This window comes from Megascapheus bottae, chromosome 2, assembly GCF_031878675.1.
Source record: "Megascapheus bottae isolate mThoBot1 chromosome 2, mThoBot2.hap1, whole genome shotgun sequence".
In the NCBI taxonomy this organism is placed as follows: domain Eukaryota; kingdom Metazoa; phylum Chordata; class Mammalia; order Rodentia; family Geomyidae; genus Megascapheus; species Megascapheus bottae.
In genome coordinates, this window is record NC_143510.1 from 18,545,297 (window position 1) to 18,571,387 (window position 26,091).

At 47.5% G+C, this 26,091-nt stretch overlaps 1 protein-coding gene across 1 annotated transcript; it reads left to right on the forward strand.

The window, feature by feature from the left end:
• Nucleotides 1–26,091, forward strand: Galnt15 (polypeptide N-acetylgalactosaminyltransferase 15). Its single transcript, XM_090321847.1, has 10 exons — nucleotides 1–1,032; nucleotides 11,863–12,029; nucleotides 13,284–13,488; nucleotides 14,572–14,739; nucleotides 16,499–16,616; nucleotides 17,692–17,886; nucleotides 20,723–20,854; nucleotides 21,190–21,294; nucleotides 22,180–22,323; nucleotides 25,053–26,091. The coding sequence occupies exons 1-10, from the start codon at nucleotides 500–502 to the stop codon at nucleotides 25,197–25,199; spliced, it is 1,914 nt and encodes a 637-aa protein (XP_090177973.1). The 5' UTR covers nucleotides 1–499; the 3' UTR covers nucleotides 25,200–26,091.

Sequence of the window (26,091 nt, forward strand, 5' to 3'; positions counted from 1 at the left end):
CTTCACATCTGTTGATCTGACCTGACTTGAAGCCATCCAGAGAAGGACGGCTGTCAGCGCAGCTTGACTGAGACCCCACCAGCTGGCCCTGCCATCTCATTACAGCCCAGCCACTTAGACAGAGGGAGAGAAACACGTGGGACCAAACACCTGAGAGCAATGGACTCCTTACTTTTTTTCTCAAGGAGAAAATCAGGGAGACAGGGCGCCGATGATTCAGTCTGAAGTCCTTGGGAATGGGCTTGCAGAAGGCAATTAAAGAAATTGACTCAGAGAGGACCCAAGGTGATACCCAGGTCCTGTGGCTTTCTGATCATGAGTGGAAGCAGGTCTTAACACACGTGGCTGGCATATGTCAGGATGGAAAGGAGCTGGTTAAGCCACTAGCCAGACAAATTGCAGGTGAACTGAGCAAGCCAGGTTGTACCGGGAGGAACGTGGAACGGAGTAAGAAAAACAAACTGGAATACAACCTGTTGCATCTGGCAGCTGTAGCAGCATGCTCCTAAGGAAGCGACAGCGGCCGTGCAGACTTCCCTTGCGGCTGCTGATTGTGATGCTGGGATGTATCCTGATGCTGGTCATCGTGCTGCAGCCATCCCCACCTACCCTGCGCCAGGCTGCCACAACCCGCACCAGCAAGCGCAGCTCTGATGCTGGCTACCGCTTGGATTTTGGAGACTCCCAAGAATGGGTCCTGGAATCTGAGGAGGGCGAGGACTACAGCTTCATAGACGCCGTGCCGCCCTTCGTCTCACTGCGGGAAGATCAGCTGCTGATGGCTGTGGCATCACCCAGAGCCAGGAGGAATCAGAGCCAGAGCAAGAGAGGGGGTGGTTATCGGTTCATCAGAGAGCTAAGCAGCAAGCAGGAGGAGGAAGCTTCAGAGAGAGACTGGGGGGCTGAGGAGGAGGAGGATGGGGAGGTAGCAGAAGAAAAGGTACCCACTCTGCACAGCCTGGACCCACAAGGCAAGGGGCACAGTTCCCGCCTCCCCCTACAGAGGGCCCTGCCTGAGGCTCGGCATCCACTGTAAGTAAGACTTCTGCTTCTTCCCTTTGCTGATCTGCAACCCCCACCCCCACCCCACTCCCAGCCCTGTCTCCAGTCAGGTGGCAGCAAAGTGGAGATGCAAAGTGTGCTAGACCTCTTCCCTGCCCTGGACTCTAGTTCTGACCTGAAAGGCCAGGCAGGACAGCTGTGTATAGTAGCAGGCCGGCGGGGTGGTGGGGGTGGGGGTGGTGGTGGTGGTGGTGGTGGTGGTGGTGGTGGTGGTGGTGGTGGTGGGGGTGGTGGTGGTGGTGGTGGGGGTGGTGGTGGTGGTGGTGGTGGTGGTGTGTGCTGCTCAGCTTTCTCAAGACACCTTCTCCCATTCACTCCAAGCCAGTGTTGATATTCTGCCTGCTTCCTTCTTAGGGTTTGGTTTTTTATGTTGGGTCAACACAGCGATTGCATGCACGTTTAGGCAGCTCTTGCCATGTGCCTGGTTTTAATCTAAGAGCTTTCCATGTACAACTCATTAAGTCAGATGAAGTCCTTGCAGCTCTGTGAATGGGTGTAACTATTCGCTTCATCCTGTTTTGTAGGCATGAACAATAAGGCACAGAGGCCAAGTGGCTCTCCCGAGTCACACACAGCTAGCCAGTGCCAACGCAGGAATTCAGATTCAGGCATTTAAGCCCCCGCCTGCCTGAATCACAGCACTGATCACCATCCTTAGTCTGCTAGAGTAGTTTCGGTGCCTGACAGCTGGAATACTGTCTTCACTAAAGCTTTGCCTGGCAATGGCTCCAACTACAGGAGCTTAGCTGGTTGGTGTACACAAAGGCAGATTGGTGTCCAGGGAGATGGTGGGCTCTCCCTCCTCATCCCCTCCATCTTTGCCATGGCTGGCCATGCTTCTCCAGAAGCACAGGACCTGGTTAGTGTGGATGATCACAGACCCATCCCAGGAAGTTCTGGTTCCTCCAAGTCCAGATGTTTCCTGGAAAGCAAATGTATCCTTTACCCCTCAAGGCAAGGGACGTGGAAAAGCTCCTGAGATGCCTGATTTGGGCTGGGACTGGAGTCCTTTCCACTGACTTCAAAGCCTTGCCATAAAAAGCTCTTCACAGGAAGCTTCCACCCCAGGCTAGCTTTGAGCTTTCTCTGGACTCCAGGCACTTACTACAACTGAAGCTAAAAGGCCCTTGATGCATTGACTTGCTCAGTGTTGCTCCCCCTCCTTGCTGAGCCCACAGGTCAGGACTGCATGAGGACTGTGCAGCCAGTGCCCAGCACACAGAAGCAATGCGTGCAGATGCAAGAATGCTTTCAAATCCCTTTGATATGGTTTTCCCTTGCACCAGAGCAAGAATGATTGTCATCATTTTGTGAATAAGAAGAATGACCAGAAACAAGTCTTTGCATTCCAAAAGGGGTGTGTGTGTGTGTGTGTGTGTGTGTGTGTGTGTGTGTGTGTGACTATGACTGTGTGAGTCCTCAATTTTGTGCCTGTGAGTTGTGCATATTACACATTGTACCATATCTCACACAATATAGAATTGTATATTGCACATTGCACTGTGTGGTGCCTGTGTATGTTGTATATGTGGTGCGATGTTATCTATGTGGTGGGGGCCATGGTGTCATATTCATGTTCATGTTGTGAATGTGTCTGTGCATGGTATACACATGTATTGTATATGCTAGGCATTGGGGTGTTACGTGCATGCATGTGTACATGGGTGCACATGTGTCATGATATTGTATCTTGTGTATGCTTATGTAGCTCAAATGTGCCATGTGTGTTGTGATATATTGTTTGTGTCTGATGTGCTTTTGCACATATTGTGTCTGTGTGTATTTGATGTGTATTGCACATGTATTGTGTGTGAGAGGTAAATTTGTGCATATACAAATGTATTTATGTTAGCTCATGTGTGTGTGGTATGAGTGAGTAAATTCTGTAGCATGTTTGTTGTACCCAGGTATGCATATACTAGGTGAGGTGTACAGGAGTGCAATGTGCATCTATAATGAATGTTGTAATTTGGTGTGGTGTGCGTGTGTATGCTGCATGTTACAGGTGTGTTGTGGATCATATAAGTGGGAGTGTGCGTATGTTCAAGCATGTTTCGTGTGTTGTGTGTGATGTACTTATATGCATGTGTGTGCTGAAGGCAGGTGTATTTTGTGTTAGGTGTGTTTAATGTAAATATGTGTGTGTATGCATGTGTATGTGCACATGCTTCTTCACACCAGCTTAACCAACTTGCCTCAGTTTGCCTGGAATTTCACCCCTTTTAGCACTAAAAACTTCTGCCACTCAGGAAACCCTTAACCCCAGGTGAAGGCAGTTGGACTGTCCATCCAGCTTGCCAGACTTCTCATGACTGCCAGCTCTGTGCAGAGGTGGGATGCGCCCTCTGCTGGACTCCACCAGTGGGTGCAGCCTGTGGCTGCAGACTTATCTGTAGGTCAGGTTCTGGACACTGGATATATAAGTGTTCCCGTGAAGCCTGGCATAACTCCACCCTCCCTCCAAGATGACAGTGCTTTCCTCCTCATCCTTGAAACTAGGTTGAAATACAAGACATGAAAGAAAAAGCCAGCTATTAAGGACTAGATGTGGGCTTGCATTATAGCTTTCCGGCCAGGGCTGGAAATACAAGACTTCCAGGGCCATGTACCCCATACTTCCTCCTGCCCCCAGGTTTCCTGCAAGCCCACCTTTAACCCTAGTTCAGACAAGCTCCAGCCACAATCTTCCCCCCTCCCCCAGTTGCCCTGACCTTTGTTTGCTCCTCTTGCTCAGACCCTGGGTTTTGTCTGAACACTATTATGTCCATTTGTTTAATTTGCATAGCAGAATTAGTAAGTGGGTTTTATTTTTATGGATGTGAAGTGAAGGTTCAGAAAGGTGGATGGATTTGTGCCATGTCATCTGTCCACATGTCCAACACCAAAGTCACCCTAGGGTTTGAATTCAGGGTCTCTTGCTTGCTAGGCAGGTGTTATACTTCCAGCCACTTTTTTGGTTATTTTCATGATGGAAATCTCATTCTTTTTTTGTCAGGCGTGGAACTTGAACTGTGGGCGCAGGTGCTGTCTCTGAGTTCTTCAGCTCAAGGCTAGCACTCCACCACTTGAGCCAGAGCATCACTTTGGGTTTTTGGGTGGTTAATTGGAGATGAGTCTCACAGACTTTAGTACCCAGGCTGGTTTTGAACTGTAAGCCTTGGATCTCAGCCTCCTGAGTAAGTAGGATTACAGGCATGAGCCACTGGCTAGAAATCTCACTTTTTTCCAGGTGGGCTTGAGCTGAGATTTTCTTACTTAGGCTTCCCCTGTAACTGAGAGAGCAGGCATGTGGCAATACGCCTATCCATTGATTGTGATAGAGTCTTTCTTACAAACTTTTTTACACAGTCTGCTCTTGAACCACAGTCCCCTAATACCTGCCTCCCAAGTAGCTAGGATTACAGGCTTGCGCCATCATGCCATCTTAAAGTCATGCTCTTAACCATCATGTTAGACTTTCTAAGTCTGCCACTTCCTAGGCCAGACAATGGGCAAGTCACATGGGTTGGGTATATTTCAGGCTTTTCTTTTCAGGGGTGTTGGAGTGAGGGTGTAGTCTATATCCCCAATCCCTTTTGCTTTAGTAATTTTTCTGGTAGGGTCTTGAAGAATTTTGTTGTTTTATTTTGTGTTACTGGGATTTGAATTCATAGTCTCATGTTTGCTAGGCAGACATTCTACCACCTAAGCCAAAGGCCCAGGTCCCAGGCTTTGCCTCTGCAGATCAGGTTCTAGGCACTGGGTATATGAGTTCCTGTGAATCCCCTCTCCTACCAGGGTTTCAGGGTCTTTGCCCCAGGCTGGCTGCAGACCCAGATCCTCCTACCTGATTTTCACCCAGCCTGATTTTCCCTTCTTAATCAGGAAGCATACACGGTCTATAGGGAGACAATAGAAGATGTTCACTATGGAATTCTCAGGGGTACTGGGAGTAGAAGCCGCCTGGTGTCACATCCCAGCAGAGAGGAGCTGGGTGTGCCCCATGTAATGCTCAGTGGGAGCTAGGAGTCTGAGACTCTCAGCATCTGCTCAACAAGGAAGCAAGACCTTGAGGATCCTTTCTGAGAAGAAGTGAGACAGAAAGGCCTAAGGCTAGTTCCTTCCTGGCTACGGAAGCCAGACACGCCATCAGTCTGTTCCTCACAGGACAGCTCAAAGGCATTAGGATGCTGGTACTATGAACCACATAGCAGCTTATGTGTGGTCCTGGGAAAGCCACGAACCAAAACATAGGATTGATTCAGCTCTGCAAAGCTCCTGTCAAGGAAGGAAGTGGGAGGTGGGGGTGGGGATACTCTTTCCCATCCATTACCCCCACTGTAGCACTAACAGCCTCAAAGCTTGGATGAATCCACTCTCATCTCTCCTTGACCATTCAGGCATCAGGTATAAAGCAGTAGGATCTAAGAGGCTCTGGTGAGCTAGTGCTTTAGTTCTCCAAGTCTAGCGGTTTGCATTTTGGAGTGACATCAGAGCCTCCAGGTAGCTGGTTAAATAGAATCCTGATCCAGGTGCTAGTGGATCATGCCTATAATCGTAGCTACTAGGGAAGCTGAGATCTGAGGATCCCAGTCCAAAGCTAACGAGAAGAAAAGTCTGAGACTCTTTATCTCCAAAAAACTACCAGAAAGCTGGAAGTGAAACGATGGCTCAAGTGGTAGAATACCAGCCTTGAACAACAAAAACAAAAGCTAAGGGACAGCACCTCGACCCTGAATTCAAGCCTCAGAATGAACACCAAAGAAAACAGATTCCTGCCTTCTTGTTGCCCTTCTCGGCCTCACCCCACCCTATAGCTTCCTACTCAGCAGAGATAGGCTGTCTCTGCAGCATTGGTAGCTACAGTTTGCCAGCTTCTACTGCCCTGCAGAGACCCAAGGATCCTGCTCTCATTCACACTGCTGCCTGTGTGCCAGCCAGTCTGGCCAGAGCAGGGTATCTCAGTCTCCCTGTGTTGTGGGCCAACCACAGAGGCAGCTTGTGAACATGCAAAGCCTTTCAGAAGGTCCATAGTATAGCCTAAGATGCTATGTTTCCAAGATACTAGCACTGCTTTTTGTAGCTCCAAGATGCCAGCATGGTTTTTGCACAGTAAAGGGCTACCCTACAGGATCTCCAAGTCTGTGCATATGTAATTGCTATTGCTACACACACACACACACACACACACACACACACACACACACACACACACACACACACACACACACACTGGAGGCTCCATAGTTCCAAATCAGAGCTCAGTCACCTACATCTTGAAAAGCAGAGTGAGGGAGGAAAAGTAGGAGAGCTCAGGTTCTTCCTGAAAGGAAATGGAACCAGATTTTTAGACCCCAGGTTCAACGTCCAGGAGTCCCAAGTTCAGTCAAGGCACTCACTCCCATATGCCAATTATAGAGACGTGGGGAAGGTAGAGAAAAGAGCTTCTTTACATGACAGCCATGGGAAGCCAGCTCTCAGAACATCCTCAGCCATTCTCAGAGTTCCAGCATGGCCTTCAGGTTGCCTAGGGAGCACTGGGGACTGGGAGTGAGAACGGTGGGCAGAGTTACACAGCCCCAGCTCACAGCTGCAGCCTGGTGACCATTAGCACAGTTTCTTTCATTTTTTTCCTCTTGGAGGAGTTTAGAAGTTATTTTATTACAGGAACAAGATAGTCTCCTGTTCTGGGCTGTTTGCTGTAAGGTAATAAGGAGATTGCTTGTGGGCAGGGCCGTTTGTCTGCCATACAAGCTGGTTATCTGAATTCTACAAAGGAAGCATTGAGGTAGGAAGGGACACAACAGAGAATCGCTCAGATCAAAGTGCATAGTTACTGAGTTGGGGAGCTTTTAGTGAATCTGTAGGATCCAGCAAGAATATTTAAGTTGCCTTTTACAGTAGTCCTAGAACTAGGAGATAAAGAAGGCAGAGGCTCGCAGTCTCCCTGTTACCTGCAGGGCTTGAGCTTGAATCTAAGTGTTAGCTCAGCTCCAACTTCACTAAACCATGTCCTGACTTAGGTATGCACAAGTATACTCATGTACTCACAGATCCATACACGCGGGGTCAAATCAAGGCACCATCTCTCACTGTGTGACCTTGGACAATCTGCTCAACTTCTCTGAGCCTCAGTGTCCTCAACTGTAAGATGGGGTGAGAGTAACATTTTTATAGAGGATGATAGAGAAAATGAGACAAAGTGTGTGATGGTTTTGCCCAGGATTAAAGTCCAAAGCGATGCTGATTTGTTGTGTTCTTCAGCAAAGAGGCTAGAGTGAGTCAGACAGGAGGAAAGATGTAGAGTAGATGGAGCGTTCCTACTCTGGGGGAGGGAGGAATGAGGGAGAGGAGAGAGCGGGAAGAGAGGGGGAGGGGAGAGGATCTGAAGTGAGGCCAGGTCATGGAGAGTTGTATGCACCTGCATGTGGTCCTAGATGCAGAATAGGCCCCAGAGCCAGGGCTGTAGTGGCCCCACAGCTAGTAGGGGAGTAGCAAAAGAATCTCTTCTGCTTGCTTTCCCCCCCCCACCCTGGGACCACCTGGGCATGGCAGGAAACATGGAGTGGCTGGGACAGGGAAGGGCAGAGTGGGTTATTGGGCTATCACTGTGTTGTCAAGCAGAACGTGGTGTTGCAAACAATCAGAGAGTCCTTCAATTCTTTGTAGTCTCTGTCTGGCTGGGCAGTGAGTCACCAGGATGACTCCTGGCCTGAGACAGAGAGGACAGAGTGGACTGGTGAATGGTGCGTCAATGAATCTAAGCGGCTTGGCCAGCTGTGTGAGAAGGTGGATCTCATCTCAGCACCCCCCTCCATTCCACTCCACCCCTTCTGCTAATAACAAGTCAACATGGTCATTTCAGCTGACTGGCCATGTCGTGAAGGGACACACCAACATCACACTTTTGGCCTTGGAGGGTGAAGAGCTTTCTGCCTCTTCCCCCAGATATTGTAGAGGGAATCAGGATGAAAATAACCTGAGGATGTAATGCTAGCTGGCTCTGAGCTTCCTGTTCACACCTAGGTGGCCTTGGTCATCAGATTAGAGGTGGCTAACCTGTACCTGCCCTTCCCCCATCTCTCACTCTGTATGAGTCTCTGTGTCTCGTCTCTGTCTGTTTCTTTTTAGTGCTGATACTAGGACTTGAACTCAGGGCCTATGCTCCCCTTTGGCTTCTTCACTTAAGGCTGGTGCTCTACTATCCGATCTCAACCTCTTGAGTAGCTAGGATTACAGGTGTGAGCCACCATTGTCTGGCTATATAATCTTTGTCTTTTATAATCTCCCGCTGCCCCCACTCAAGGGAAGGGATATCGGTGGGCACTACCACTCACAGAGTGGGCACACTTTTCAGAGGAGGATCTGGAAGTTTCATCTGGCCACTCTGAAGGGGAGGCTGGCTTTGGCACTGCTGCTTCAAGACACTCCATAGGCCCCTGGTCAGTGTTCAAACCTGCAACTCCCAGTCAGTGTCCACCCCTTGTCCAGGGTTAGAGGGCCAGGATCAGAGCAAGTCAGGGATGTCCTGGAGCCCCTCAGAAGGGAATTATGGGATACTGGAGGACCATCACAAAGAGAGGGAGACTATATACCTTTTGTTTCCTGTGTCCCCTAATAGAGAATGACAGCCTGGCAGAATCAGCCTTCACTGAAGACTCTAAGGTTTTCATGCTCTGTTTCATAAGCAAGCACCCTTATCCATTCCTTGAAGGGTTTTTTTTTCCCAGCTGTGCTCCAGCCATAGTAAAAATTATTGTCCAGCTGTACTTAACAGTTAAATATCCCCAGGCAAAGTGCTTTAGCTCACACTGGTAATCCTAGCTGTTTCAGAGGTGGAGACTGGGTGGCTCACATACAACTGGAGGCCAGCTAAGCAAAAAGTTAGTGAGGTCCCATCTCAACAAACATCCTAGGCATGGGGGTACACCTGTAATCCCAACTACCTAGGAGGTATAGGTAGGAATATCACTATCAGATCAGCCCAGGTGAAAATGAGAGAGTTTATTGACAAACAAACAAAAACCGTGGTGAAGTGCTAAAGTACCTGCCTAGCGAGCATGGGGCCCTGAATTCAAATCTCAGTTCTACTCATCAAAGAGGATGAGGAGGAAGGGGAGGAGGCGGGAGGAAGAAGGAAGGAGGAGGGGGAAGCTAGTAGAAACTTTTCTATTGTGGTCAGCCAAGAAGGCTGTTGGTTCATGTGTGACAGCCAGGCCATCTGGTACAACACTATGACTCATTGTCTTTGAAATCCTCATCCAAATGCATTTTCTAAATTCCTAGGAGATCCTGGGGCAGCAGACGAGAGGGCGGGCTAGAGAGCAGAGAGGGTGCTCGTATGTGTATGCTTCAGACTCCTCTTCTCCCTTCGGATGCTGGCTACCACCCTGGGTGAGGGAAGGTGTCAGCCAATTGGCCAGTTAGGAATGTAAATAGCAAAGCCAGGATTCCAGCTTGGGTTGGCTCAGTTCCACAGCCCTTGGTCTTTCCTCTTCCTCCTGCTCTGCTCAAATTCAAGGTGAACAAATGAGGCTAAGGGTGGGCTTTTGGACCTTTGCACATTATATAAACAGACAGTAGAGTCTTCTCCAGCAAAAGCAGCCCCATTATTCAATGGCAATGCCATGCATTTCTTTGGTAACCCTCTACTTGAGCAGCTGGTCACCTTTGCTTACAAAATCCCAATGACGACGTTGCTACGCACAACCTCACTGATTTGCTGGGCTTTGCTCTGGCTAGGATGGGGCCTCAGGATGGCTGACAGCCCACTCAACAAGTAGAATCAGAGGCTGGTGCTCTGAGTGATTACTTACACAAGGCCTCTTGCATGGCCCGCCAACCTGTTGCTCATGTCTCTAAAGGATTTGAAGAAAAATTACAAAATTGCCATTCACATTTTGTTAAGAAAAGGTAAAGGGGAATATATTTGTTAAATTAATTTATTCTTTTGTGCTAGTCCTGGGGCCTGAGTGCTGTCCCTGAACTTTATTTCCCCTCAAAGATAAGTTCATAGCTCCACTTCAATCCTTTTGGTAGCTCTTTGGAGATAAGAGTCTCATGGACTTTCCTGTCTGGGTTGGCTTTGAGCCTCCATCCTCAGATCGCAACCTCCTGATTAGCTAGGATTATGGGCATGAGCCACTGGCACCTGGCTGAAAAGGTATTTTAGAATGTCTTTCTGATGCATGAGACATGAGTATCGTGTATTCTTGTTCTCCAACTATCTAGATATAAATATCAGGGACTAGGAAGGACAATTTTAAAGAGTTTATTTAGTAAAAAAGTGAAGGCCACTCAGAAGAATGAATTATGGGGCTGGAAGCTAGTTGATCCTTCATGGTCCTGAGCTATTGCTTTTATGTTGCCTGTATCCTCCCTCCTCCCTCCCCCGCAACCCTCTCTTTCCTCCCTTCAGGCAATCTGCCAGGTTATGACTTGTATGTTTGAAGTAGGCCAGACCTTTTCCAGAGCTGTGGCCACAGGATGTCGAATTGGCCTGGGCTCCTGATTGGTTTGTTTGAGATAGGCCAGACCTTTACTGGGTGGTGGTCCTAGGAAGGTGGGTTTGGCCTGAGACATGGCAAAAACCAATGCCCTCTCCTGGGTGGATGCTTGTAGACCCTCCCTTCTCTGGTGGGAGAGGGGCAAGCTGGCCGAAACTGTTTGCTGGTGTCCATTTCCTGCAGTTTGTGGCACATGTGGAGCCATTCCCCCTCTCTGAGCCATTCCCCTCTCTCTTTGCAGAGGCCATGGCATCTACAGGAAGGACATGGCCTATCTGCCTACTCTCTCGATTGTCTGATCCAGCATTCTGGTCCTGGCTTTCATGTCACACCCCACATCCTGAAAGTTTCCCTGTTGAGTAGTGATTGCTAACTGCATGATAACGTGTGAGTTCCATTATTCTACACGCATGTGTTATATCCAACTCTCACCTTCTGTGGATTGACATAAAGAAAGGGACCAGCCCCTTGGATGCACATGGTGGTACTGTGCCCTGAAAACAGGCATGACAGACCCCTGTCCCTATGCATCTGCCCCCAAAAGACTCCCCCAATCCAGTCTCTTCACCCCCTAGTCTCCATTCCTATCTTAGGAAACAGTCAGCCTCTCAGAAATATGCTCAGCTTGCAGCCTAGGGATCCTCATATTTCCTCTCCCCACCCCCACTGTGAATCAGGCAGGTATGGAACTGTGGCTCAAGTGAGAGAATGTTAGCTCTGGACAGATGTAGCTAAAGTAGAGCATGAGGTTCTCAGTTCTAGCCTCACTACTGGCACAAAATACACACACACACACACACACACACACACACACACACACACACACACACACACACAGTGCTACCAATAAATGAGTTTGCATTTCTTGTGTGCTAGATGCTGTGCTAGGATGCAGGGATATAGCTAGAAATAAAAGAGAGAGGTGTGCAGGCCTTGAGTGGATGGCAGGCCATATTCACAGAATATTCAAGGATGGGCACCAACCCACTTTAGCTCACAACAGCCTCAGGACCTTGGTAATGCTGCCATTCACTTTCATTGTCCAGAGGCTGGGCTCATCTGTTGAGAATTGTCCCAATCCCCCTGACTGCAATGACAGGGTGCAGACTGATGGAGCAAAGGGATTTGGGGGCCCGGAGCGGGAACTAATGGGAGGCACTCCTATCCCTTACCATATGGCAGTTTCCAACAAAGCCAGGCAGCACTATGGGGCTGGGAAGAGCATATAACCAGTGATCCAGACAGGCCTTCGCCTTCGGGGACTTAGAGCAGGACTCCAGTGCTTTCTGCAGCTACCTGGCTCTCTTTCCCTCAGGTGTCTGCAGCAGCAGCCCGAGGACAACCTGCCCACAGCCAGTGTGATCCTGTGTTTCCATAATGAGGCCTGGTCCACGCTGCTGAGAACGGTGCACAGCGTCCTGGACACGGTGCCCAGGGCCTTGCTGCAGGAGGTCATCCTGGTGGACGACTTCAGCCAGCAAGGTAGCTGGAGTTGGCCTTGGGCCCCAAAGGGGATGGGGATCCCATGAAAAAGTTAAGCAAGGGCCACCAGATGTAGTGCTCCAACTGAGGACTCAGAGCATGAATGAAGGCCCCAAGGGAGATCAGTGTGAGAAGGGAGACAGAAGAGGAAGATGCCAAGCAAATGGAAATCCCAGAGTCTGATTCCATGAGCTCTCTCCCATGACTCTGTAATCACAGAGGGCAGCCATTGCGGGGTTGAGGGGAATGGGGGAGGAGGCAGGGTACTGCCTGCTAGACCCAGGCAAAGCCCCTTATATCTATCCCTATTTACACTATCGCTGGCCTAAAGTGGAAAATGAGAGCTTGCCAGAGCTGAGTCAGACCAAAAGGGGCAGCATGGGGGCGGTCCAGAGCCCAGCCTGCAGAGAACCACCTCAAAGGAAGATGGAGACTACACCGCCCTGCCTGACTTCCAAGTCTGCTGCGATCAAACCATAGCTGAATGTGAATGAATGTAGTGGATTTCTTTAAACACCACAGGATGGGGGTGGGGGCTCAAACGGGCTCAAGAATCTCCATTTGTAACGAGCTGACTGGTGGTACTGGGGAACCCCAGGTTAAGGACTACCCTGACTCAAGTCCTCTATTTCTGACTTCACTAAATGATTGACAGAGTCCACTCTGGCTTCAAGAGAAGATGAGGTTACATGAAAAGTCAAGCATGGTGCTACATTCCTAAGGGAGACAGCAGGCAATGCAACCAAGTGGTCAGGCATGTTGTTGATGTCTGAGGTCTCCTTGTTGGAAGTCTTTCCAACCTGGCCAGGGCAGAAACTTGGCCAGTCTGGGCTGGATTGGCTAGTAAAAACTGCCCAGATTCTTCAACCACCAGCAGCGACAGAATCCTCCTGAGGTTATGCCAGTGGACCCTATCAGCCAGTGATCAGGGTCCTATCAGTTCCCCAAGGAGTATAGGAACTGAAGGGTTTGACTTAGATACATGTGCCCTTCTCTACATGGGGAATGCATGTGAACACACACACACACACACACACACCCCTGAGAAGAAACTTTTTCTAGTTTAAGCACAAGCCCTAACAAGCATGTCTCATTCTCCTCCTCAGGGGTCTCTGTCTCCCTTTCGTGTAGGACTAGTCTTCCAAAGGCACCATGCAGGCCTCCAAAGAGAGTTGCTGACAATAACCTTAACCAGGCTCGCTTCAGTCCCCTGGGCCATGGTGTCTGTGACCCTGTTGGCCCCTGTCATTCTAGAACAACTCAAGTCTGCCCTCAGTGACTATGTCGCCAAACTGGAAGACGTGAAGCTGCTGAGGAGCAACAAGAGGCTGGGTACCATCAAGGCCCGGATGCTGGGGGCTACCCGGGCCACAGGAGACGTGCTGGTGTTCATGGATGCGCACTGTGAATGCCACTCGGGCTGGCTGGAGCCCCTCCTCAGCAGAATAGCAGGTGACAGGTAATTCACTCCCACCCCTGAGTCTGCCCAGCAGCACACCCGTCCCTCCCTGAGAAAATGCTGAGTCTCCACCATTATGGAGAACTCAGGTCCTTGGAGGGTTCCCAGGTGGTCGAGGCTTGAAGGAAGTTAGAGTTGGAGGTGGGGCTAGAGGTTATCCAGGTCCTGAGGCTGGCCTCTGTGAAGTGCTGAATACTCAAAATCCTATTAAGGTGAACAGGAAGGGAACATGACCCTGCTCTCTGTACACGTGTGTGTGTGTGTGTGTGTGTGAATGCGTGCAAGCGCACACTCATAGTAGGGCTTGAACTCAGAGCTCTTTGAGCCACATTCTCACTTCCCAGATTTTTTCCTGGAAGAGATAAAAGTCCAATGGATTCATCTACCCAGGCTGGCTTTGAACTGGAGCCAGATTTCAGAAGACATCCATGCCCCCCTCCCTCCACACACAGCAGTACTGAGGTTTGAACTCAAAGCCCTGCAAATATTAGGCAGGCACTCTACCACTCAAACCACGTACTCATCCCCCCCTCTCTTTTTTTTTTCTTTTTGCTTCAGTTAGTCTCCCAGTAGTGTCCTATGGTTTTGTTTAGTTCAATCTGAACTTTGAAACTTCTGTTTTTGTTTTCCTCGTGGCTGGGGTGACAGGCTCACACCATTATGCCCCATTTGTTGGTTGAGATGGGGATCTCACTAACTTTTTGCTCCAGCTGGCCTCGAACCACAACCCTTGTGGTTTCTTTCTGCCAAGTAGTTGAGATTGTAGACATGAGCCACCATGCCAAGCCCTGCAAAGTAATTTTTAATGGCGGGGGGCGGGTGGGGAGGGACAGCTAGGTATGTCAGGCAGGAGGCTGAGATCTGAGGATCATGCATTAAAGCCAGGCAAGAAAATCCATGAGACTTACTTCCAGTTATCTACCACCACAAAAGGAAAAAAGAAAGAAAGAAAGAAAGCGTAAAAGAAGGAAGGAAGGAAAGAAGTGGTCAGTGGCTGGTTCTTTGGCAGTGGTTATATAGATCTTGTTTCCATTCCCAGAGGATGAACTGCCTGTCCCCCCTCATTGCCCCCTCGTCCCCCAGGAGCCGTGTGGTGTCCCCACTCATAGACGTGATTGACTGGAAGACTTTCCAATATCATCCAGCCCAGGAGCTGCAGCGTGGGGTGCTGGACTGGAAGCTGGATTTGCACTGGGAACCCTTATCAGAGTCAGAGAAGGGGGCTCAACCATCTCCCATCAGCCCAATCAGGTGAGGCCTGTGACCCAGAAATGAAGTCAGCTCAACTGTGCCCAGCATATTTTCAGGGTTGCTCTGGGGTGAGTGTGGAAGAAGCCGACACATCCACCCAGCCCTCTCATATGAGAGCATTGGAGGTTCCTAGGTCCCAAGTCCAGCTAAGAATGGGTCACTCAGGTGAATATGACAGCATTGAGTCTCAAAGTCCACCTCCATTTCCCATCACCTCTCCTGGGTGTGGCTTTGGACAACCATTCTAGTTCAGTGTCTGATCTAGGTTTGTCCTGCTATGTAACAAACTGTCTCAAATAGAACAATGTAAATCAGCCATGTTCCTAAGGTCCCAGTTCTGTCCGGGAGGATTCTGAAAGGGCACATTGGGGTGAGTAGTCTCAGTTCTCACCTTTCCTGGACACACACAGGAAATAATTTTCCCAGCATCATCAAGCTAGTGGCAAGCAGATTCAGAGTTAGGACGTAGCCAGGTACTGTACTGAGGCCATCTACTTTGCCTCTGGCTGTGCTAAGTGGCAAATCTGAGCCCACAGTTGCTTGTTCATAACTGTGAAAGCTCAAGACTTCTAAACCCAAGCTTTTATTATGATGCACTGGACACAGGCTGCCCTGGCAGACACAGGTGTCTGCATAGGCCTGGTTTCTGCCTCTTACACTGGAGACTCTCTAGAGTGCTGGGCCAGACATACACTACAGTGTCCAATAAAGTCCATGCCATGTCTTAATTTTTTGCACATTGACACTGAGACTGAGGCCTGTTATCCTAGCTATTCCGAAAGCCGAGACCTGAAGGACCATGGTTTGAAGCTAACCCTGGTAAAATGACATTTACAATGAACCAGCACAAAGCCAAGTTGGAGGTGTAGTTCAAATGATACAGCTCCAGCCAAACAAGCAAGCAGAGCAAGAAGGGGAGGCCCAAGTCCCAGTACTGGCAAAATCGAACTAACAAGGGACAAAAATAAAACACACACACATACACACACCCTTACATATTACATGTCTTTTTAATTCCCATTAAACACAGTTATGACACATTATTTTATTCCTACTTGGAAGTGAGAAAACTAAACTCAGAAAGCTTACATATCTACAAATCTGCAAATTGTGCCCAAAAAATCTTACAATCTTAGTTTCTTAGTATTCTGGCATGAGAACATTTTTAATATTAATATTTTTAACATCTGGTGACTTTGTTAAAATAATACTGTCTCCTTGGCAATGAAAAAAATCTAAAGTTTTATTTACATCTTGTGACATATCCAAAGTTTGGCTGCATCCAAATTTGTTTCTGAGAGAAGAGAGCTGTGTTAGAAGGCTTCCGGCTACATCTTTTGCTGGGGAGAAGCCCATAAGATATTATTGTATGTTTGTAAGTCATATGTAATTCTCCTGGTGCAAATGGCACTGGCTTTAAACTGCGATCCTCTGATCTCAGCCTCCTGAGCAGCCAGGACTGCAGGTGTGAGCCACCAGCATCCGGCTCCATATGCAGTGTAAGCATCTTATTTTAGCCAAGGCTTTGGTCCCAAACATCTTTCCACAGTGGCTATAGGCAGCAGATCTGGGAGTCTGGAGTGTAGTACCTGGGTCTTTAATGTAGGAGCAGACCTGAGGACAGACAACCTTAGTCCTCTTTACAAAATACTGCTTTCACAGTCCCTGGAGCTCCCTTGGGGAAGCCCTCAGCCCAGCTTTGCCTGTGGAGCTCTGGATTCAGAGCTGCTGTCGATTACTGCCCATCTTCTCTGCTCAGGAGCCCTGTGGTAGTCGGGGAAGTGGTGGCCATGGATAGACATTACTTCCAAAACACTGGAGCGTATGACCCACTCATGGCACTGCAGGGTGGAGAAAATCTTGAACTCTCCCTTAAGGTAAGTCCTACACCAATATAAGACACAGGTGGGGTTTCTGGCATGGTAATGGTAGCGGTGATAGTTAGAGCATGGCAGAAGCCAGACTAGGAGTTATCTAGGGGGAAAAGTACAAATTCATTATGAATAGGTCTGCTAAATCTCCCCATTCTTCCCCCCTTCCCATCTGTCTTGTGCCCCACCTTGATTTTACTTAGTTTCCCACATGAACTTGACCTTTAAAACCTGGAACTAGCAGTCACTCACACCCTAGCATAAACCTGAAATTCTCTGCTTGCGGCACACTTAGCATCTTTACACACCACCCACAGGCCCCAAATCTGTTCACTGAGTAGCCTAGTCCAAATCGCGTGTATTGTTTTGTCCTAAGAATTTAGCACCTGCTAGGCACTGCCCGACTTCCAAACTTTGGGATCCCATGCTTCACATCGACTTTATCCTGATACTTTTAGCATGACACACAGATAGGCATCCTCTAAAGCACAGAGAGCTAATATCCAAGTTATCAATCACCTCAGACCTGTAGTTTGCATCATTTCCAACAGATGTCACTGTTTCTCACAAAAGGTAAAAATAGCCCCTAGAGGTCTGGGAAGCCCCTGGGACACATGGTTTGGGAAGCCATCTTGGTGATTTTAGTCCATGGGTTACCTATCCCAGAACTGTGGCATTGTAACTTCTGCTCCTCCAGGCTGGATGGAACTTTCAAATGAACTTTAGACACTTGGGGATGGGAGGGTGCAGGAGAACCTTCTGGAAGAAGTGAAGACTGGAGGAAGGGTTTCTTTCATCCCTGTCCCTCAAGCCACTGGCACCTATAAAGGAGATCTCACAAGCTTTTAGATGCCCCTGGCCAGTTGGGGGCATCTTTTTCTTTGTCTTGTGTCTGCTGGGGAGGGAGAGGGTTGCCATCCCTGGGCTGCATCTGTCACCAAGGGCTGGATCTGCACATACCTTCCCCTCCACATCTGGCCTCTTGGCCACTTTGTGCTCATGACCTCTGGTGTGTTTTTACAGAGATCCCCATTCTTGGAAGGGGAGGGGGAGAGTTGCTCACTTTCTCCCTTCATGGCAGGCCTGGCTCTGTGGTGGCTCGGTGGAAGTCATCCCCTGCTCTCGAGTGGGACACCTGTACCCAAGTCAGGATACCCGCACCTCCCTGGACAAGAAGGCTATCCTGATGAATAAGGTCCGCATTGCTGAGATCTGGCTGGACTCATTCAAAGAAACCTTCTACAGACACAGCCCAGAGGCCTTCACTCTGAGTAAGGTGAGGAGAGGACAGGGAGGGGGGCTCTGAGACACACTCACACCCCTGGGGAGCAGGCTGAGTGGAGGAGTTCCATGCCCCGCCCATCCTTGATCTAGGGAGGGACAGTGTACACAAAAATGAGAGGTATGTCCTAGAGAGGCCCAGAGTGGCTCCTCAGGAGACGTTGTGGTTGAACCGTGGCTGAGTGGATTCACTTCTGACACCCAGAGAAGTGCTTAGTGAATATTCTGGCCCCTGAGGGTTGGGCTAGAATTTAGACTCACCGGGTGCTGGAGGCTCATGCCTGTAACCCTAGCTACTCAGGAAACTGAGATCTGAGAATCCAGATTTGAGGTCATCCAGGGCAGGGAAGTCTAGGAGGCTCTTATCTCTAATTAGCCAGGGAAAAAAGCCAGAGATTTGCCTCAAGAGGTAGAGCACCAGCCTGGAGTTTTTTTTGCTCCAGGCAATTATAGAAATGGGGACCCGTCATGATGGTAATTTCCTTTATAGCTGACTGTTCTGTTTTTGAAAAAAAAAAAAAAGAAATTGTTTATCTAGTTGGTGATTGGGAAGTTTTGAAGTCCTTGGTGTGTTCATTCAGCCAAGCTCTTCATTTTATAAAATAGAAAGCTGAAGCCTCATGGAATAGTAAAGGAGTTAAAGGCTAAAGAAAAGCAGGGAGGGAGCCAGGAGTAGAGAGAGAAGTCTAATGGACCCAGAAGTAGACCAGACCAGCCTCACAGTAGTTTGTCTTCTGCCTCTCAGCTTCCTCATGTCTAGTTATAGTAATCCTCACATATAGACACCATCCCTCTTGGACAAGCTGGAATCCTGTAAAGTATCTCCCCTGGATTTCTCCGAGTTTGTGGGAGAGGTAGGAGGCATTCATTTTCACGGTGGGACCTCCAGCCCACAAGCATAGTAAGTGTGCCATAAATCTTCATTGATGGAATAAATGGACCATGTAAAGATTGTTAAACTGAAGCCAAGGTCCAACTCTGGCTTTTTAGAAGCTATTGAGTCTGGGAAAGTCATTTTAACACCAAGAGTAACTGTGACAGTACAACAGAAATATGAAGCCAGGCACCAGTGGCTTATGCTTGTGACCCTAGCTACTCAGGAGGCTGAGATCTACGGATTTGTGTTCAAAGCCAGCCCAGACAGGATAGTCTGTGAGACTCTGATAGCTACTGAAACTATCAAAAAGGCAAAAAGTAGAGCTATTCTTCAAATGGTAGGGTGCTAGCCTTTAGCAAAAAGAAGCTCAGGGACAGCACCCAGGCCCTGAGTTCAAGCCCCAGACCAGCACCAAATAAAAGAGAGAAACAGAGATGGGGTGGGGAGAAGGAGGGATAGGAGAGAGGAAGGAAGAAAAAGAAGGATGAAAAGTGCTGTGGAAAATTCCAAATACCAACTAGATATTAGGCTTACTGTAAGCCCATAGGCCATCATTCTTCTCTTATCTGCTCTTGTCTCTGAGGAACACTAATGAAGGACACACATGTCCTCTGTTCATCTGATGACTTTTGCAAGGAGAATGGCACCCTTACTGGTCAGTGAGAAGACACTGCACGGAGGATTCCTATTTATCTACCTACCTATCATCCATCCTTCATCTATCTAGCATCTATCTATAATCTATCTATCCATCCACCCATCTATCCATTCTCCATCTTCTATCTTTTATCCATCCTTACCATCTATTACCCATCCATCTATCCTTTATCATCTATTATCTATCCATTATCTATTTTGTATACACCTGTATGTACACAGTCCCTTTAATTCATGTTTTAGAAATGTTGTTATCACTTAGTTTGATTCCACTGATGTCCCTGAACGTATTTAATAGCATATACTTATTTTAAATGTAAACAGCTTTTGCTTGAAAATTCCTAGTCCTAAGCCTCGCCACTGGGGGACTGGATGTGGCCTTGTTTCTTCCTTTCTTCAGTGGTGTTGTACAGAAGGGGAAGATCCAAGTCAGTGTGTCCCTGGTTTGAGGTCATGCAAAGTTGAATGGATTTGTCAGGTTGTCTCTTCACTATCTTAGTGATGGAATGCCTGTGAGAAAATGTCTTTGCTTTGGTAACAAAGTCTGCACTGTGGAGAGGTTAGAGACATCTCAAATAAAGATTAGTGATGTAAATAAGCCATTAAAAATTTGTTTCAATTTCCTTACAGGAAAAAGCAATAGATCTCTTTGGTTTAATGGTAGGTAAAGATGCTGGGAATGCAAGAAATCCTGAGTTAGGAAGGTTAATGGTGGGGTTCTTGATAGCTTATCCCCAAAGTCCCAAACTTTAATTTATACCAACATTAAAAATTTGTGTAGCTACCCATCCACATACAATTACATAATGATTGTGTCACCTAATGGAATGACTCATTAATAGAGTGACTCAGCAGCCTCACCTGGTCCCTAATCCTACAGTTTCCCAACTGATCTCATCTCAGCTGCCTCTGGGCCAGTTCCTAGGCGTGTGTCTAGGCACACAGCCCTCTGGTTCACCAATTCCCACCGATAGTCTCAAAGCCCCAACACCAAGATTTGATTCCCTGGTCTTTATAGAGTGAAGATCTGGTAAGTGACCAGAGGGAGTGCTGTCATTTCCAGTTGTGCTGTTTCCACGCTGTAGGGTAGATCCACACTGCATGGTCCCTTCTCCCAACACAAGTTTTCCCCATTGACCACAGGGCTGGGAGCTGGGTTCTTGGGCACCTCTCTCTGTCCCAGTCCTTCCTCTTCTCCCAGCTGCCTCCTATGTGAACTATCCCGCAACTCCTCTATGAACTCTGGCATGACACAAACTTTCCTCATGTGGGTACTGGTGTCTTTCTTTTCCCCCAGGCTGTGACCCTAGACTTCAGGGAGCGTATGAGGCTGCAAAGGAGGCTTGATTGTCGGACCTTCCACTGGTTTCTGGCCAACATCTACCCTGAGTTGTACCCAGCAGAGCGCAGACCAAGGTTCACTGGAAAGGCAAGGCATGGATCTGGGGAGATGGGGAGGGAGGAAGGGAAGTTTCCCAGGACAAGAGCTACTGTTCAAATGCTTTTCTATTATCTTAGTCAAGCAGTGGTGAGCTGAGCAAGGCCTCAGGGGTTTTCTGTCCAACCTGCCTCTAGGCCAGCCAGCCTGAAGAAAGTAGCTAGGTTGCCATTAACTGTACCCCAGATCTCCTGACCAGCCTTCTCCCTCAGGATCTGTGATTTTCACTTGACTCCATTCCTTATGAGTAGAGTTGAGGAATGGGACCTGGCTCAGGGCCTGCTATGGACGTTGGGGTTCACTTGTTTGTGGGTGTCCACTTGCAGCTCCACAACACGGGACTTGGACTCTGTGCAGACTGCCAGGCAGAAGGAGACACTCTGGGCTGTCCAGTGGTGCTGGCACCTTGCAGTGACAGGCGACAGCAGCAGGTAGGTGCTCAACTTTCTCAGGACAGGTAGCAGCGCAAAGAAGTTTCTTGCTCTACTTCCTTTCCTATAGTCCAATATCCCCTGAGGGCCCCTTTCCCTGACTGTGACTATTTGTCATAGCTCTGCCCACTTCAACCCCAGCTTATGCCAAGGAAGTTTGTCCATCACCTCGGGGGCTTGAAGTAGGAAAAATACCCTTCCCCAAGTATGGTCCCCAGGCTTGCCTCTAACATGTGGTTAGGGTTCATATATAAATTGCATATGTGGTTTGGCATATTTCACTTGCAGAGTACCATGTAAAACAAAAGTGTGGCATCTCTAATTAAACAAGTGTTAAGGATTTCAAGATGGAGAAGCCGTGTGCTAAATTTAAGTTTATTAAACCAAGCACATGTATACGAGTTGTATTGCTCAAATCCAGCCAGTCCTGTCTTAGAGCCACAAAATTAATATAAAAATTCATTTGGGCTGTGTCTGGCAGGAAAAACAAAAAAAATAGGTTTGTCAGGATGTGCCTTCGTTAGAATTCATAGGCTTCTCCACTAAAGGCCCTCCCTCCCGAAGGACATTGGCATCCCAGTGCTGTGGCAAATGTGACGATCGTGAGCCAGAGTCAGCGGCAGATGCCACAAACAGCAAGAGAGTCCATCCAGAGAGCTGATGAGGACATCAGCTACTCCACAGTACACACAGACTTCTTTCTAGATTAATCCATGTGGTAGTTAATAGGACAATGGAGGAACATGCCAGAATAACATGAGACACCTAAAATATAAGGACTTCAGGGACAAGACTGGTGTCACAGTACATTTATGGACTTTAACCATGAGATACAGTCTTGCTGACCTGCAGAACAATCCCCGACCCACTGTTCCCTCTGCCCAGCAACTGGAACACACCGGCAGAAAGGAAATCCGAGTTAGAGGACAGCCACATCTGTGCTTCGATGTCAGGCAAGAGCAGGTAATTCTGCAAGACTGCATCCAGGAAGGGCCAGCCATCCATTCGCAGCTCTGGGACTTCCAGAAGGTGAGGACTCATCTCTTGATGAGTAGGACTGCAGATCAGATGGGATTTATGGGTAGCATTGAAGTCCAGGTTTTCCCAAGAGGTCAGGTGTTACCAGAGACCTGTATTTCCAGGGTTGGACTTAGTTCCTGCGTGTCCACCCTCAGAGAGAGGGAAGGAAACCCCACGGGGAGGCTGGGCCACCAGCATAAGGACAGGTACTAATCTGCTTTGCCTCGTCAGTGTTTAGGTGAATGGATATATAGATGCCACCTCCTTCCTTCTAATGCAGATTCCACTGTAATCACTTCATGGTGTTTGTACAGTGTGGAAGCATGCATTCTTGGGGAAGAGGAGCTCTCACTCCTTCCTGGAGGTTTTGTATCAGTGGAGAGAAATTCAGGTATTGCAAGCACTGAGAGTGTCACAGACACAGGACTGGGAGAGGAAGATAGATGCTATCCACAATGAGTTTTCTTCTATGTCTTCCAAGTTGAGTTAGGGTATTACCACAAAAACAAATACACACTTTTCCTTTTTTTTTTTTACCAGTCATGGAGCTTCAATTCAGGATCTGGGTACTGTCTCTGAGCTTTTCTGCTCAAGGGTAGCACTCTAGCACTTTGAGCCACAGCACCACTTCCAGTTTTCTGGTGTTTAATTGGAGACAAAAGTCTCATGGACTTTCCTGACTCAGCTGGCTTCAAACCGTGATTCTCAGGTCTTAGCCTCCTAAGTAGCTAGGATTACAGATGTGAGTTACCAACACCCAGTTTATACTTTCCTCAACAATATTGGGATTTGAACCCAAAGCCTTACACTTGCTATGCTAGTACTATTCCGCAGAACTGTACCTCCAACTCTGTTTTTCCCTTTCTTTTTTTGCCAGTCTGGGCTTAAGCTCAGGGCCTGAGCACTGTCCTTGGATTTTCTCAAGGCTAGATCTCTACCACTTGAGTCTCAGCACCACTTTCAGCTTTTTTCTATGTATGTGGTACCGAGGAATCAAACCTGGGTCTTTGTGCATGCTAGGCAAGCACTCTACCACTAGGTCAAACTCTCAGCCCTTCCCTGGTTATTTTTGAGATAGGGTCCCACTTCCTGAATGGGGCTGGACACAAGTGACTATCCACCTGCTTTATACTTCCATCATCTGTGCATTCTCAGATACAACACTGTATCCAGCTTCCTTTCATGGAGATAGGCACAGAGTCTCTTAGACTTGGACTTTACTGTTCAAGTTGGTCTGGAAATTCAATCCTCTAATCCTGAACTCCCCAAGTAGCTAGAAAGATAAGTCTGACCACTAGCACCCAGCTGAAATATACACATTTTTTATACACATTTTTAAAAAGTCTTCTTCAACTTCTGCTTGGGAGTAAAGATGGCAAAATAACTAAGCAGAACTCTGTCACTGGTGTCCGTAAAGCTGGCTCTGGGGGGACAATTCACATTTTGGAAAGCTTCATGAGAACTCAAAATAAGCAGCGGGGACAAGGACCCTGAGGCTTTGATGACAAGTAGACCCAGAACTCAGGACCCACAAATACAAGAAGTCTTAGCAACCAAGTTAAAATCTTTCATGAGTGCTCACAAAAGATCATCCTAAGCAAGTACTGTGAAGAAGACACATTTTAGATCATATTTTGGCACAAATAGAAAAATTATCAAGAATTACCCAGATATTTCAGATATTAGGAAATGACACTGGGCAGATTGGCTAGCACTTACAATCCTAGTTTTCCAGTTGAGAGGTTGGGAAAATTGTGGTTTGAATCTAACCTAGGCAAAAATTTACTAAGACTGCCATCTTAACAAATAAGCCAAACAGTGGTGGCCATAGGTAGCAGACTCAGGTCTGAGGCTGCTACTGCACAAAAATAAAATGCAAGACTATATCAGAAAAATACTGAAGCCTGAAAGGGCTGAGAGTGTAGCTAGTGGTAGAGTGCCTTCCTAGGAAGTTTAAGACCTTGAGTCCAAACAGTACTGCCAGAGAGGCAGAATAGGAATGAGAGTGGGGAAAAGAACTTAAAAAGTAATTATTATTCATTTAGAAAAAAAAGAAAGAAAACTGTTGACAGTGGCACTACTTAATAACAGCCAAGCATCTATGGATGAAAAGATACACATTTATCTTAAGTTTATCTTCAGATAGAGATTACTTGCCTCCTAAAATAGTTTCTTGTCATAGAATGCTATTCAGCCTTGAAATGGAAGAGAATAGTGTCCCTTGCTACAACATGCATGGGCCTTAAGGAAAAGAGGATGTTCGATTTAATAGTAAACCTGCTAGGTTTTGAACAGAATACCCATAGTCTGCTAAATGTGGCTTGTTGGGGATTTCAGTAGTCTTGGAGCTTTTCTCTCTATTGCTACCTGTAAGATAAACAGAAGGTGTAGTTCATGAAATCCTTTTGAAAACAGAAATTCCTGAACACAATGTAACAGTAAATGGCCAAAACATAGCAGAAACCTGGACGTGCTCTATTTCCTGAAATCACTCTCACCATAAGTGTTTGAGAGAGAACACAGTTATAATAAATATAATGGCACAAATCACCCCAAGCCTTTGAATAACATCATAGGACTATCTTAGCTAACATTTTATTTTAACCAAAAAATACTACCATTCCTTTCCAGGGTGATTCAAAGTATATCCGTTGCTTAATCATCGGTCCAAATGTTTAAAATTATCCTTTTGGCTGACTTTGTGGGGAACTGGTTTTCTTTCTCTTTTCTATTTGCAGAATGGGATGATCATCCACACATTTTCTGGGAAGTGCATGCAGGCTATGGTTGAGCAAGGCCGCATGGATTTGTTTCTGCATCAGTGTGAGGGTAAAGCCAATCAGCTATGGCGGTTCGACCGAGTCTACCCTGTGGTTGAGCGCTGAACACAAGGGTAGAGAGGAAAAAACTTGACCATTGCAATTCTGCTGAAAGAGCAAGCAGATGTCATGAGTCAGACCTTTTATGTGTGCGCTTCTGGTAGTAGGCAGAAGTTCTGTGAAAGAATGTAGAGTTTCTCCTTGTACCTTATCTTCTTGCCTGCTGATGATGTAACACACACAAGAGCCAGGCACCAGTGACTCCTACCTGTAAACCTAGCTATTCAGGAAACTGAGCTCTAGAGGATCATGACTCAAGGCCAGTTCAGGCAGAAAAAAAATCTATATGATTCTATAGCTAAAATAATCAGCAGAAGTCAGTGCTGTGGAGGCATGGTTCGAGTGGAGGAACACCAAGTAAGAGGTGTCCAGTTCAAATCTAGTACCTACCAAGAAATTGATTCATTTTCACATTGCCTTTATCAATAGAGATGTCAGCACATAGTACAGAAGAGTCTTCTTTTCCTTACTGAGTGCTTCACAACCACTTTTATTTCTGACTAGGGAAAGAAGCCTGGGCATTTTCTGGTAACCTCTCTAGGAAGCCGGACCTAGACCACTGGTCTAGGTTCTCTGTCTTCAAGTAGCCTTAACTTGGATTGCCTGTGCCATGATAATTCATCAGTACAGAGAGTTTAATAACCTGATAGTTGGACAACTTTAGGTCCATTAACTCAGGTTTCATGTTCATTGATTGTGCCCAAACTCAGGAAGGCACTGAGAGGAGCAGGGTAGGATGGAGGGAAGATGGAAGAGAGCTTTGGTTCGGCCCAGCCTGCTGAAATATCAACAGATCTGGGTAAGATGTTTTCATCTAGATAAGAATTTTCTTGGACCTGTCTACCTCCATTCAATCACCCCATCCCTTTTCCAGATCAGCTAACTCTAGCCAAAATCC

Excerpts from the sequence above, each read along its gene's own strand:
- Galnt15 (XM_090321847.1), top strand. The coding sequence starts at position 500 with ATGCTCCTAAGGAAGCGACAGCGGCCGTGCAGACTTCCCTTGCGGCTG. Across the intron at positions 16,617-17,691 it reads ATCTTGAACTCTCCCTTAAG|GCCTGGCTCTGTGGTGGCTC; the intron begins GTAAGTCCTACA and ends CCTTCATGGCAG. Across the intron at positions 22,324-25,052 it reads AGCTCTGGGACTTCCAGAAG|AATGGGATGATCATCCACAC; the intron begins GTGAGGACTCAT and ends TTCTATTTGCAG.